The 15,733-nt window shown below is 38.6% G+C and overlaps 1 protein-coding gene across 18 annotated transcripts in view; it reads left to right on the top strand.

Moving 5' to 3' along the window:
* The window catches only part of PSD3 (pleckstrin and Sec7 domain containing 3), a 573,112-nt gene that overhangs the window by 238,886 nt on the left and 318,493 nt on the right, over positions 1-15,733 (top strand). For 16 of the 18 annotated variants that reach the window (XM_067721837.1, XM_067721838.1, XM_067721851.1 and 13 more), the window contains one exon: positions 7,598-7,714. The exons of the other annotated variants lie outside the window; for them this stretch is intronic. In XM_067721837.1, coding sequence (XP_067577938.1) covers positions 7,598-7,714 — 117 coding nt within the window. The remainder of the gene's footprint in view (positions 1-7,597; positions 7,715-15,733) is intronic. 18 annotated transcript variants of the gene reach the window in all.

The following is a 15,733-nucleotide window of genomic DNA, read 5'->3' as shown; positions in this document are numbered from 1 at the left end:
TGTTTGGATCCAACAATTGTACCAATTCTGTCAATCTGAATTTTTAGGGGTGATGTCCAGTGATATGTGTTTTTAAATGAGCTTCCCAGGTGACTCTAACAGATATTGAATTTTGAGAGCTACTGGTGGTCTTTACAATGAGAGATAACAGATAATACTCGAACTACTGGTACAGCAGTTTTAAATTTGTTATAGCCTGTGATGCTTATTTGAAATATAAGTAACCCTTTGGTTCTCAAACTTTAGGTCTGGGGTAGGGCTGGAGAAGTTGCCTTTATAACATTTTCCCGGGTGATTCTAATGCACACATACGTTTGAGAAACTGTGCTAGTATATGACAGCATAGCAGTAAGTCAGGGTTTTCCGAATTGTATTTCTCTAGGTGTTAATAGATGTTCTTGGCACAAAAGGATTCATGTCAGATAACTTTGAGAAATGCTGGAAAGGTAAAAAGTGTTTTTGGTTTTTGTACAGCTCTAATTTTCATAGCCTGAAGCACTAGGGTTTTGTGGAATACTGTTTTGGGGGACACATGGAAAGAGGGTGACTCTTGGCCCTTGTTTGTTGAAAGTCTTGGTTAAAGAGGTGGCGCTGGATTGGTGTAAGCCCGGGCGCACTGTATGTTACTGGTGCTCTGACTTGGGGCTGGTTTGCTGCTTTCCAGTGTCTGCATCACAGTCAGGTATGTGTTGAACAAAGCACCTATCTCGTTCTTCTTTTCTGAACTTCTCCCTCCAAACACTGCAGATTTCTTTGGCAACGTTTATCATGGATAATGAAGTGTGTGCTTTAGGCATTGGTACATAGCTCTTAGATTTATTCTGGTGAGTTGTGGGGAACTTTTTTTCTATTTCTATTTTGTAAAGTTAAGAATTCTGGGAAAGAGAAACCACTGAAATCTTCAAAAATTTTTAATAGTAAACACTAGTTTTGAGTGGTTGATTTTTAAGGCAGATATTATGATCCTCATTATTTGCAGACGAGGAAACTGAGGCTGAGAGAGGTGACACAACTTGTTGGGACTGAGACCTGAGACTAGGTCTGTTTGAGTCTCCAGACCCGTAATTTTTTTCCTCAGTGGCTTTGCCTTTCAGTTTTATTCAAGGTTTATATTAGTGCAGTGGATTGTTTACTGTGGAAAGTATTCTAGGATTGGAGACAGATGTGGGTTCAATTCCAATTTTGTATCTAAGCAGCTTTGTATCTTTGGGAAAGTCATTTAGTCTCTCTGAGCCTCACTTTTTTTCCCTCCATTAAATTGATATGTAGTGTTTTCCAGGCCTTATCCCCAGATATTAGTAAAGATTTATGAACATGGGTGTGTATAGTGTAAAGCACCATCTGTAATTGTGAGGGCAGAGAGCAGGTAGTGGTATCCACATTTTTAGTAACGAGCTTTCCCCAAACTTTGGCAAGTTTTAAGTGGTATCAATGGGAATTACTTCTGCAAGTCTTTTGGTTGCTCTGAAGTGACTAGCATGTGACAACACTGTGACAAGCTGCAGAAACGTCAGCTCTTCGGTGACTTGGGGCTGGTGGCATTGCAGCAAATTGCAGAATTTAGGATCTCCCGTGGCAGGACCAAAAAGCCAGGCTGATCTCCGGTAGGGCAGGACCTTTAACACCTCTGGTGCATAAAGGGAGAAATCACACCTTTGCTATTTTTGCTAGTTGACTGGTATTTTCTTACTTTAAGTGATTGGGGTAAAGATCTTTTGAGAGGACTGGCGAGATTGACTTAAAATGTATTTAGGTTTTATTTTATCAGCCCTAGTTCCAAGGATAGAAATTCAGAATGTGAAAGTAAAACTGTCTAGGCGATTTGACTCTGTAGTCGAAGGAGAAATTTAAAAATGAATTTTAAGAGTGGTGCCAAAGGGCATTCTGTTTTCTTCAGACCCCAAATGAAGGAGTGTGTCCTCCAAATGGAAGTTCCAGACTGGTAGGATTCTTTTTCTTTTTGGCTTCTTGGGAGTTTTTCTGGCTCTTGGCTTAGTTTTTTCTTTTCTTTGTCCTCCTTCCCTCCCTCCCTCTTTTTCTTACTGCTACATAAAACCAGAGTGATATTACTTATCATATACTTCAGAAATAAAATTAAAGAATAAAGTATAAATAAAAACTTCATAGAGCTGAATGACTGGGTTGAATGATCATCTTTGAGTGAGTTTATATGCTGAGATAGGAGCTCAGAGGTGCCAGGACTCAGGAGAAGGGTGGTCAAGCACATGCTCTTGTTCTCTAAACTTTAAAATATCTGAACTGGGTCATCTGACATGTTTTTTTTTTTTCAGATTTACTTATTATTTATTTATTTTATTTACTTTTGGCTGCGTCGAATCTTAGTTGCAGCACATGGGATCTTTGTTGCAGTGTGCAGGATCTTTTGTTGTGGTGCGTGGGCTTCTCTCTAGTTGTGGCATGTGGGTTTTCTCTCTCTAGTTGTGGTGCATAGGCTTCAGGGCACATGGGCTCTGTAGTTCTGGCACGCAGGTTCCAGAGCGCGTGGGCTCTGTAGTTGTGGCACGTGGGCTCTAGTTGAGGTGCGTGAGCTCAGTAGTTGTGGTGGCATGTGGGATCTTAGTTCCCTGACCAGGGATCGAACCTGCATTCCCTGCATTGTAAGGTGGATTCTTCACCAGTGGACCACCTAGGAATTCCCTGATATGTATTTTTTATTTTATAAAAGAGACAAGATCTATATGAAGTTAATGTACTAGTGAGGACAGTATATTTTATATTTCTATGGTGAATTTCATTCTGAAATGGCTGTGTTCTCTGAAAGTCACAAAATCTAAATGCATGCTGCCTTCTGGGTTCATCTCTGATATGCAGCTTCTTGCAGCAGGTAGTTGGGAATTGCTAAGTGCATCACATCCACACCTTATGGTATTTAGGTAGGGAAGCAGAGGGACTGTCACTAGGGGGATATTGGCCCAGGACATCACAGCTAGGTCATTCCCTCTTGCCATTTAAAAAGTTGAGTTTGAGGATGTTTCTGCTTTTTTTCTTGCACCGTGGCGTGGGGTATTGCTCTTAAGAGTGTTGTGGGGTGAAAGGGTATTAGGAACACACTCTGGGGGATGGACTGTAGTACTGAAGAAGGGACACAGGTTTGCCCCCCTCCTCTCAAGCAATGCCCAAGTGACACCGTCCGAGGAACTGGGCTGGATAGACAGGTGCTGTCTGGGGATCTGCATAGTGATTCCTTTTTAAGAAGGCATATATATGACCAAATCTTCTCCCTGTTTGCTTTTCTTCTTTGAAGTCTGATGCTCACTCAGCCTGGGCCATCTAGTGGTTTCAGGCCACTGAAGACCCTCTCATGGCCCCTCCCAAACCTAAGTTTTTCTGGTAAAAAACATCTTATTTTGTAAATTGAATAGCTTAGTGAAAGTTTGAATGCATGTTTCACAGAGTGTGTGTTCCATGTAGGATAGAAATTAAAAGGGTAGTAAACAAAACAAAACAACAAAAGTGATTTTATCAAGGTTAAACTCTTTTCTGAAGAACTTCTAAGTCTTTAGTACGAAGAGTACTCACCTGCATTGTGAATCTGCAAGGGGTGGGTTTAGAAGTTAAAGAATACTCAGCTTACTGGCCATTCGTATTTTTTATAGTATGGAGTGTATTTGTCCTCGAGGAAAATTTTCTTTTCCTGCTATCTCTTCCTCAAAATGAAGTTTGAAGTGATGGAATAGATTATGGTTCAAAAAATTATTTGAAGCCATGAGCATAGAAGTTCATAAGCCATATGGAGTAAGCTCTGTGTGTGTGTGTGTGTGTGTGTGTGTGTGTGTGTGTGTGCGCGCGTGTGTGTGTGTGTGTAGGGGGGTTATTTGTTTGTGTATGTGTGTGTAAAAGTCCAAAAGTTTGGTATTAAAGCAATATGAAGCAGTGTTTGAATTACTGGGGGAAATATTCTTCATTTCCACAGAAACTGGTCAACAAGTGAGGGAAATTGTTAATATTCAGTTTTTTTCTTTTTATTTGAAGTGAAGTTGATTTACAATGCTGTATTAGTTTCTGGTGTACAGCAGAGTGATTCAGTTATACATATATAAGTTATATATATTTTTTCAGATTATTTTCCATTATAGGGTATTACAAGATATTGAATATAGTTCCCTGTGCTATACAGTAGGACCTTCTTGTTTATCTGTTTCGTATATAGTAGTGTGAATTTGTTAACTCCAAACTCCTAAATTATCCCTCCTCCCCTTTCCCCTTTGGTAACCATTTGTTTTCTGTGTCTGTGAGTCTCTTTCTGTTTTGTAGATAGGTTCATTTATATCACTTTTTTAGATTCCACATGTAAGTGATATGATATTTGTCTTTGTCTGACTTACTTCACTTAGTATGATAATGTCTAGGTCCATCCATGTTGCTGCAAATGGCATTATTTCATTTTTTTTTATGGCTCGGTAATATTCCATTGTATATATGTACCACATCTTCTTTATCCAATTATCTGTCGATGGACACTTAGGTTACTTCCATGTCTTGACTATTGTAAATAGTGCTGCTGTGAACATTGGGGTGCATGTATCTTTTCAAATTAGAGTTTTCATCTTTTCCATATGTATGCCCAGGAGTGGGACTGCTGGATCATATGGTAACTCAATTTTTAGTTTTTTAAGGAACCTCCATATTGTTCTCCACAGTGGCTGCACCAATTTACATTCCCACCAACAGTGTAGGAGGGTTCCTTTTTCTCCACACCCTCTCCAGCATTTTTATTTGTAGTCTTTTTGATGATGGCCATTCTGTTTGGTTGAGGTGCATACCTCATTGTAGTTTTGATTTGCATTTCTCTAATAATTAGCGATGTTGAGCATCTTTTCATGCTCCTGTTGGCCATATGTATGTCGTTTTTGGAGAAATATCTATGTAGATGTTCTGCTCACGTTTTGATTGAATTGGTAGCTTTTTTTTTTTTTTGATATTGAGCTGTACGAGCTGTTTGTATATTTTGGAAATTAAGCCTTGTTGGTTGCATTGTTTGCAAATATTTTCTCCCATACCATATGTTGTTTTTTCATTTTGTTGATGCCTTCCTTTGCTGTTTAAAAGCTTATAAATCTGATTAGGTCCTATTGGTTTATTTTTGTTTTTGTGTTGGGAGATTGACCTAAGAAAAACATTGGTATGATTTATGTCAGAGAATGTTTTGCCTATGTTCTCTTCTAGGACAAGAAGACATGTTGTCATGTCTTTTATTTAAGTCTTTAAGCCATTTTGAGTTTATTTTTGTGTATGGTGTGAAAGAGTGTTCTAACTTCATTAATTTACACGCAGCCCTCCAGATTAACATTCAATTTTGTTAGAGAAAAATCAAGAGTTTTCATTCGATTTTATTAGGTATTGATTATAAATACTGGTCTTAAATTCATGTAACCTCCCTTTACTTTGTAATTTTTCTCACAAGGAATATTTACCCATAATTTTAAAGTTTAGCATTTTGGAACTTGGTATGATTGTGTTTTCTTGAAATTGGAGAAGGAAAGTTTTAATACTGGTTATCTTAAATGTTTTCTTGGTGCACTGGGATATAGCAAAGCTTTAAAAATATTAGATAAACTTAAAAATATTATTGTAAAAGGCATTGGTTAGAGAGTGTCTGTGACCTTTTGAATGGTGATGTTTCAGGAGTTGGCCATAAACTTCTAGAATTAACTGTAAAAACCAGGACTTCAAAAAAACTCTAGTCTTGTCTAAAACAGAGGGAATAAAAAATAAAGAATTTCGTGCCATCATTATTTTACTATAAGGCACGAGGCGGATGTGCCAGCAGGACAGGGGCCTGGGGGCTGATGTGCAGTTCTGAGTGCACCAGAGAGGTGCAGCCAAGCTGGGCACGGATGGGACAGTGGAAACAGGTATTTGTAAGAATTTGAAGAGAGGGCAGAAAGCACTAATAGAGATGGTAAAAACTGGATGATATCTAACCACAGAAAGTATCCATAAAGCCTCTTGTTCTTCACAAGATGGAACAGTTAGAAGAGAGATCAGAGGAGAGTGGAACCCATATGGTTCTCTGGCTGGATAATGTTATTTAGAACCTTGACATGCGAGGGGCAGAGGTATGTGGCCAAACTAACTTCATGTTTACAAGTATACTTTTGAGCACTTGTAATGTTTAGTTTAGGGGTAGAATACTTAAGTTTAATGAGTTAATTTTTACTTGTTTATTCCTAATGATTGCTATTCTTAAGCAAATTAAATTAAAAAGAAGTAAGTTCTAAGTTGAGACCTCTAGCAGGGGTAGATTAAGAAAAACAACAACAACACACACACACACACTCAACTGGAATTAGGATCTGTCTTCTAACTCTTTGGCTACTGCTTGTGAGGTAGAAGAGGCCAGCTATCCCAGACCGGCTTGGGTGCATCTTGACCTGTGTTCTGGAGGAAACAGGGATTCACAGGAATGGAGTAGGTACACCAACTCTTGATATGACACTATGTAGCAAACTGCTTACAATATTAACTTAGTAGTCATTATCTATGGAAGGATTATCTACTTTGTAGAGTATCTGTTGACAATTATGTTGGTCAGAGTTCAAACATTCCCTAGCTGGCCAGTCCTGGACCACCTTCTGTTGCCCAGCTTCTGATGCCCAGTGAATATATACTAATACTAATTCAACTCAGCACAAATGTGGACAGAAGAGAAATTTTTGCATAAAAATTATTCATTGCATTCTAAAATGTATGGAACAATCCATTTATTATATTTATTTATATTTATTATATTATATTTATTATACTTATTTAATATAAACAATTGGAAGACGGTTTGAGATCTGATTAAAGGTAATTCAGTGCTTCATATTTTTTAAGTTGAAATTAAGCATTTTTTCTCCTTAGGGGTAGGAAGGGCCAGAATATGGTACGGTAAAACCATTATTTTTTAGCCATAACTTTTCCTCAATAATATAACCCTAGTGATAGAAAACTGATTATTTTCAAGTATCAGATAATCACACATGCAAAAAAAAACCTGTAAGAAACCAGAAAAAAACTAGATAATTAGGATTTAACCAGTAATAATAAGGCGTGTATTGAGTCTTCAGATGGCTGTTTGGGAATTTATTCTTTTTGAATGACTTTTAAAATGATAGATTAAAATGTGAATCTCTAAGGAATAATGTTGTTATAAGCATTACACCAAAACAGACATTGTCATTAGTTTTCTTATATAGGAATTGTATGTGACTATTATTTATCTGTCTGTTCCTCTCTTTTTATTTGGTAGGAATTTCAGAGAGAAAAAGCAAAGAGGAGCTAGCCCAGACAATTTTTTAACTTTAAAAACCCGTGATAAACCATAATGGAAAATAATATGAAACAGAATGTATATATATATATGTAACTGAATCACTTTGCTGTACAGGAGGAATTAACACAGCATTGTAAATAAACTATACTTCAATAAAATAAAATTTTTAATATCTGATGTTTCTTTCTATAAATTTTCTTTGGAAGGTAGACTTGATCTCATTCTGTGCTATAGTGAGTATTCTGCCTAAGGGTATTAAACTTTCTTGATAATAGTTGTATTGAATTCAGCAATAAGAGTGTCCTTTCTGAACCCCAGCAGGGAGATTGCTGGGCTCTGGCAGTTAGAGCCTTTTACAGAATGTCCTTCTTCATGTGTTGTGAGGCCAAGTGGCACCTCCTTTCTTCCGCCTCATTCAGAGGAGGGAGGTTTTTGGTGAGTTGATGATTGATTGATTGACTGATTGGTTTATTTATTTACTTATGAATAATAAATTATACCTTCCTTTAAATAAAATATTGTAAAATAAGATAACTTGAATTTGGAGAGACAGGAAGGGATGTGATATCTTGGCCTGGATAAGCAAGTGTTTTTCTGTGTAGAAATACGGGTGTGTTGTCTAAATTCAGACTGTTTTGTTTCCTGAAGAGTGTGAGTGTGCAGTGTATTTTTTTTAATAGATCTTTATTGGAGTATAATTGCTTCACAATACTGTGTTAGTTTCTGTTGCACAACAAAGCAAATCAGCCATATACATACACATGTCCCCATATCCCCTCCCTCTTGAGCCTCCCTCCCACCTTCCCTATCCCATCCCTCTAGGTCATCACAAAGCACCGAGCCGATCTCCCTGTGCTATGCTGCTGCTGCCCACCAGCTAACATTCGGTAGTGTATATATGTTGATGCTACTCTCACTTCGCCCCACCTTCCCCCTCTCACCCCATGTCCTCAGGTCCATTCTTTATGTCCTCCTCTTTATTCCTGCCCTGCAGCTAAGATCATCAGTACCATTTTCTTTTTTTTTTTAGATTCCATATATATGTGCTAGCATACGGTATTTGTTTATCTCTTTCTGACTTACTTCACTCTGTATGACAGACTCTAGGTGCATCCACCTCACTACAAATAACTCAATTTCGTTTCTTTTCATGACTGAGGAATATTCCATTGTATATATGTGCGACATCTTCTTTATCCATTTATCTGTCGATGGACACTTAGGTTGCTTCCATATCCTGGCTATTGTAAATAGTGCTGCAGTGAACACTGTGATACATGTCTCTTTTTGAATTATGGTTTTCTCAGGGTATATGCCCAGTAGTGGGATTGCTGGGTTGTATGGTAGTTCTATTTTTGGTTTTTTAAGAAACCTCCATACTGTTCTCCATAGTGTCTGTATCAATTTACATTCCCACCAGCAGTGCAGGAGGGTTCCCTTTTCACCACACCCTTTCCAGCATTTATTGTTTCTAGATTTTTTGATAATGCCATTCTGACTGGCGTGAGGTGATACCTCATTGTAGTTTTGATTTGCATTTCTCTAATAATTAGTGAAGTTGAGCAACTTTTCATGTACCTCTTGGCCATCTGTATGTCTCCTTTGGTAAAATGTCTATTTAGGTTTTCTGCCCATTTTTTAATTGGGTTGTTTGGTTTTTTTTTTTGATATTGAGCTCCATGAGCTCTTTGTATAGTTGGGAGATTAATCCTTTGTCCGTTGATTTGTTTGCAAATATTTTCTCCCATTCTGAGGGTTGTCTTTTCGTCTTGATTATGGTTTCCTTTGCTGTGCAAAAGCTTTTAAGTTTAATTAGGTCCCATTTGTTTATTTTTGTTTTTATTTTTGTTTTTCTAGGAGGTGGGTGAAAAAAGATCTTGCTGTGGTTTGTGTCAAAGAATGTTTTTCCTATGTTTTCCTCTAAGAGTTTTATAGTGTCTGGTCTTACATTTAGGTCTTTAATCCATTTGGAGTTTATTTTTGTGTATGGTGTTAGGGAGTGTTCTAATTTCATTCTTGTACATGTAACTGTCCATTTTCCAAGCACCACTTATTGAAGAGGCTGTCTTTTCTCCATTGTGTGTTCTTGCCTCCTGTGTTGTAAATTAGTTGCCCATATGTGTGTGGGTTTATCTCTGGGCATTCTATCCTGTACCATTGATCTCTGTTTCTCTTTTTGTGCCAGTACCATACAGTCTTGATTACTGTAGCTTTGTGGTATAGTTTGAAGTTGGGGAGCCTGATTCCTCCAACTCCGTTTTTTTCTCAAGATTGCTTTGGCAATTCGGGGTCTTTTGTGTTTCCATACAAATTGCAAAACTTTTTGTTCTGATTCTGTGAAGAATGCCATTGGTAGTTTGAGAGAGATTGCATTGAATCTGTAGATTGCTTTGGGTTGTATAGTCATTTTCGCAATGTTGATTCTTCCAGTCCAAGAACATGGTATATTTCTCCATCTGTTTATGTCATCTTTGATTTCTTTCATCAGTGTTTTATAGTTTTCTGAATACAAGTCTTTTGCCTCCTTAGGCAGGTTTATTTCTAGGTATTTTATTCTTTTTGTTGCAGTGGTAAATGCAATGTTTCCTTAATTTCTCTTTCTGATTTTTCATTGTTGTTGTATAGCAATGCCAGAGACTTCTGTGTACTAATTTTGTATCCTGCAACCTTACTGAATTCATTTAGTAGTTCTAGTAGTTTTCTGGTGGCATCTTTAGGATTTTCTACGTATAGTATCATGTCATTGGCAAACAGTGACAGTTTTACTTCTTTTCCAATTTGTATTCCTTTTATTTCTTTTTCTTCTTTGATTGCTGTGGCTAGGACTTCCAAAACTATGTTGAATAAGAGCGGCAAGAGTGGACATCCTTGGCCTGTTCCTGATCTTAGTGGAAATGCTTTCAGTTTTTCACCATTGAATATGACGCTTGCTGTGGGTTTGTCATATATGGCCTTTATTATGTTGAGATAAGTTCCCTCTATGCCCATTTTCTGGAGAGTTTTTGTCATAAATGAGTGTTGAATTTTGTCAAAAGCTTTTTCTGCATCTATTGAGATGCTCATATGATTTTTACTCCTTAATTTGTTAATGTGGTGTATCACATTGATTGATTTGCTTATATTGAAGAATCCTTGTATCACTGGGATAAACCCCACTTGATCATTCTGTATGATCCCTTTAATGTGCTGTTGGATTCTGTTTGTAGTGTTTTGTTGAGGATTTTTGCATCTATGTTCATCAGTGATATTGGTCTATAATTTTCTTTTTTTGTGATATCTTTTTCTGGTTTTGGTATCAGGGTGATGGTGGCTTTGTAGAATGAATTTGGGAGTGTTTCTCCCTTTGCAGTTTTTTGAAAGGGTTTGAGAAGAATTGGGGTTAACTCTTCTGTAAATGTTTGATAGAATTCGCCTGTGAAGCCCTCTGGTCCTGGACTTTTGTTTGTTGGAAGACTTTTAATTACAGTTTGAATTTCATTACTTATGGTAGGTCTGTTTATATTTTCTAATTCTTCCAGGTTCAGCATTGGAAAATTATACCTTTCCAAGAATTTGTCCATTTCTTCATGGTTGCCCATTTTATTGCCATATAGTTGTTTGTAGTAGTCTGATAATCCTTTGCATTTCTGCAGTGTCAGTTGTGATTTCTCCTTTTTCATTTCTAATTTTATTGATTTGCATCCCCTCCCTTTTTTTCTTGATCAGTCTGGCTAAGGGTTTATCAATTTTGCTTATCTTCTCAAAGAACCAGCTTTTAGTTTTATTGATCTTTGCTGTTGTTTTCTTCATTTCTATTTCATTCATTTCTACTCTGATCTTTATGATTTCTTTCCTTCTACTGACTTTGGGTTTTCTTTGTTCTTCTTTCTCTTGTTGTTTTAAGTATAGGGTTAGATTGTTTATTTGAGATTTTTCTTGTTTCTTGAGGTGAGATTGAATTGCTATAAACTGCCCTCTTAGAACTGTTTTTTGCTGCGTCCCATGGGTTTTCGGTTGTGTTTTCATTGTCATTTGTTTCTTTGTATTTTTTAATTTCTTCTTTGATTTCTTCAGTGATCTCTTGGTTATTTAGTAGTGCACTGTTTAGCCTCCATGTATTTGTGTTTTTTACAGTTTTTTTCCTGTAAGTGGTTTCCAATCTCATAGTGTTGTGGTCAGAAAAGGTGCTTGATATGATTTCAATTTCTTAAATTTAGTGAGTCTTGATTTTTGACCCAAGATGTGATCCATCCTGGAGAATGTTCCATGTGCACTCGAGAAGAAAGTGTATTCTGCCACTTTTGGGTGGAATGTTCTATAAATATCAATTAAATCTATCTGGTCTATTGTGTCATTTAAAGCTTGTGTTTCCTTATTTATTTTCTGTTTGGATGATTTTTCCATTGGTGTAAGTGAGGTGATAAAGTCCCCTACTATTAGTGTGTTACTGTTGATTTCCCCTTTCATGGTTGTTAGCATTTGCCTTATGTATTGAGGTGCTCCTGTGTTGGGTGCATAAACATTTTTAATTGTCACATCTTCTTCTTGGACTGATCATTTGATCATTATGTAGTGTCCCTCCTTATGTCTTGTAAGAGTCTTTATTTTAAAATCTATTTTATCTGATACAAGTATTGCTGCTCCAGCTTTCTTTTGATTTCCATTTGCATGGAATATCTTTGTCTATCCCTTCACTTTCAGTCTGTATGTGTCACTTTCAGGTCTGAAGTGGGTCTCTTGTACACAGCATATATTTGGGTCTTGTTTTTGTATCCATTCAACAAGTCTGTGTCTTTCGATTGGGGCATTTAATCCATTTATGGTCAAGGTTGTTATTGATATGCAGGTTCCTATTACCATTTTCTTAATTGTTTTCGGTTTGTTTTTGCAGGTCTTTTTCTTCTCTCATGTTTCCCGCCTAGAGAAGTTTCTTTAGTATTTGTTGTAAAGCTGGTTTGGTGGTGCTGATTTCTCTTAGCTTTTGCTTGTCTGAAAAGCTTTTGACTTCTCTGTGTAATCTGAAAGAGATCTTTGCTGGGTAGAGTAATCTTGGTTGTGGGTTTTTCTCTTTCATCACTTTAAGTATATCCTGCTGCCTTCTGGCCTGCAGAGTTTCCACTGAAAAATCATCTGATGACCTTATAGGGATTCCTTTGTGTGTTATTTTTTTGTTTTTCCCTTGCTGCTTTTAATGTTTTTTCTTTGAATTTTGTTAGTTTGATTAATATGTGTCTTGGTGTGTTTTTCCTAGGGTTTATCCTGTATGGGACTCTGTGCTTACTGGACTTGGGTGACTATTTCCTTTCCCGCGTTAGGGAAGTTTTCGACTATAATCTCTTCAAATACTTTCTCAGACCCTTTCTTTTTCTCTTCTTCTTCTGGGACCCCTATAATTCGAATGTTGGTGTGTTTAGTGTTGTCCCAGGGGTCTCTGAGGTTGTCTTCAATTCTTCTTTCTTTATTCTGCTCCTTGGCACTTATTTCCACCATTTTGTCTTCCAGCTCACTTATTTCTTCTTCTGCCTCAGTTATTCTGTTATTGATTCCTTCTAATGTAGTTTTCACTTCAGTTATTGTGTTGTTCATCTCTGTTTGTTTTTTGTTTAGTTCTTCTAAAATGTTAAACATTTCTTGTATTTTCTCAATCCGTGCCTCCATTCTATTTCTGAGATTCTGGATCATTTTTACTATCATCACTCTGAATTCTTTTTCAGGTAGATTGCCTATTTCCTCTTCATTTATTTGGTCTTGTAGGTTTTTATCTTGCTCCTTCATCTGTTACACATTTTTTTGCCATCTCATTTTTTTTTCCTTTTTTTTTTTTTTTTTTTTTAATGAATGGTATTGCATTCCTGTCTTACTGGTTGCTTGGCCTGAGGCTTCCAACGCTGGAGTTTGTAAGCTATTGGTAGAACTTGGTCTGGGTGCTAAGATGAGGATCTCCTGGAGACCTCACTCCGATGAATATTCCCTGCGGTCTGAGGTTCTCTGTTACTCCAGTGGTTCAGACTTGGAGCTCCCACTGCAGGAGCTTCGGCCCAGGCCCAGCTCATGAACCAAGATCCCGCAAGCCGCGTGGGGTGGCAAAAGAGAGAACAATAACAAAGTAGAAGATAAAATTAGACTAGGAAACTAACAGATATATTGAAAAGAATATAAAATTAAAAATATAGATGAATCAACAACTGGAAGGTACGTCAGTACCACAATAGTAAAAAAGAGGGGGAGGGAAAAGAAGAAAAAATGGGAAAAGGCCTTGGCTGTGGAGGGTGGTGCCTAAGCAAGGGCAAGGTTTGGGTGGTGGGTGGGGCCTATGCTCAGGACCCACAGGGCTGGAAAAGGCCCTGGGGGCTGTGGGGGGGTGGGGCTTAGGCTCAAGGAACAGAAAGGGCCCAGGCATGCCCCCCACCCCTGGTCTCAGAGGGCAGGGGACCCCACCTGGGAGCCCAGCAGGCCTCCTGGGCTCGAGTCGGGAGGGCAAACGCCCTCCTCTCCTGCTCCTCCTCTCCTGGATGGTTCCTCCCGCCTGCCTCTTCTGATCTCCCCAGCCTCCCTCCTGTGCCCCCAGGGACCCATGCGGCCTGAAGGGGCTTTGGAGGCCAGGGGATCAGCCTGGGAGCTCAGCCGGCTCTCTGGCCCGACTGGGCCAGAAGATCGCCCTCCACTCCTCTCCCACTCCTCCCGGAGGGTCCCCCCCCCCCGCCTCTCCTGATCTTCCCAGCCTCAGGGGTGCCGATCCTGTCTGGCCTCCACTTCTCCCCCCCTCAGTCCCCCCTACCTCCTACTGGTTCACTTGGGGGTTCCTCCCGTCTCCTTGGTCGTCACAGTCCCCCCCAGTGGCTGGCAGGTGCCCTAGTTGTGGGGAGACTCCAACGCTGTGTCTTCCCACGCTGCCATCTTGGCTCTGCCTCCCTGTGCAGTGTATTTTAATCACATTATTAAAGGAGATGATCAGCTTCAGACCATCTACTGATTAGTTTACAAGGGAGTGGAATGCAGTTGCCCCTTTATTTTCTTTTGTCAGGGTGGAGAGTGATATGGTGTTATCAGAAATTTTTAATGCCATATCAAGGCAGTGAAGCAACATAGCCAAAAGCTGTTTCTCATGAAGTTGTAAACTCAGAATTCCAATGACACTTGAAGAGTATCTCAGGAAAACAAGTTAGTCTATCTGCAAATGATTCACTCTTCCTTTCCTGCCCACTGGAATTGGGATTCATTGATCCCACTTTGCACAAAGAAGCTTCTGTGCAGAGTGAACATGTAAATGTTTTTGCATCATTTTTTTTCTCCTTAGTTTTCATGCTCAGTATTTAGAAATAGTTGCTTTGCAAATGATTCATTTCAAATTTTTATAATGTGGTTGTATTAAAGTTGATAGTATTGCAGGTATTACATGCTTATTTGAGAGCTGGCCCAGAAAAGCTGCAGCCTAGTATAGAAAAACAAAACAACCCCAAAAAGCAAAAAAGTGAAAACCCCCGTCTTCTGGATCATGCCCAGAGGAGCCTGAACCTGTAGAAGGGTGATGAGTCCAATTGTTTCCTGGAAATTAGTGCTACTAAGGCACGTTCAGCCTGTCTCATTCCGTTGGTGAGCTTGGTCGGTCTCTGTACACTGCCTCGCACACGGGTGCCCTCTTCTGGAACACCGAAGGCAGGACTGAGAAAACTGAGTGAGGTGAAAGGTTCCCTGAGGAGGCAGACCTTCTAGGTGATGCTTACTAAAATTCATCATTGGTAAAGACTGAATTTTGGCCTCTGTGCTGAGTTTTGATTATAAGGTTTTGTTTATGGTTCTCTTATAAGGGCCCTGAAATCATTTGTAGGTAAGATGCAGTCCCATCTAGAGAAATCTATTCTATATAAACATCAAAAATGTGTTCATTTGAGGCAGTTTTCTTTAGAAAAATCAAGTATTCATTCATACTGAGAGCTAACATTTGTATATGATTACTAATAGCAGTTTACGTTTAATAAAATGCTGATCTCGCCTGATCATCCAAATAACCAAGTAGTAATCTTAGTGGTGCAAGGGGTGGTGTAGTGATGAAAACGGGTCTGGTGATGGCAGCTGACATTTATTGTTTACTGTGTGCCAGACTCTTCCCTAAGCATTTACACAGATCTTCTCATTTAATCTTCATAGCACTTCGTTCTTTCCATTCTGTAGATGAACAAACTGAGGCTCACGGAGAATAATGAACTTACCCACAACTGGTGGCTGATGGAACCCATGTTTGAACTTGGCAGTCTAACTGGAGCTTTTCAACAGATACTCGCTTTTAGCATCTTCTAAATTTATAGTTGTTCCTTACTGGCAAACTGAGTGCTTGCCTGGAGAATCTCATTAATAAATTAAGGGGACCTCCTAATTCTTTCACTGTAATGGAGTTTTATTCAGATGAATACTCTGCTAGACATGTTTTTAGGGTGGCACATTTCAGAGTTCCTTGGTCATATAGACTCTCACCCT

The sequence above is a fragment of the Pseudorca crassidens genome, chromosome 21, assembly GCF_039906515.1.
Source record: "Pseudorca crassidens isolate mPseCra1 chromosome 21, mPseCra1.hap1, whole genome shotgun sequence".
NCBI lineage: Eukaryota > Metazoa > Chordata > Mammalia > Artiodactyla > Delphinidae > Pseudorca > Pseudorca crassidens.
Note: the sequence above shows the minus strand (reverse complement) of the source record. Positions and strands in the feature narration are given on the sequence as shown.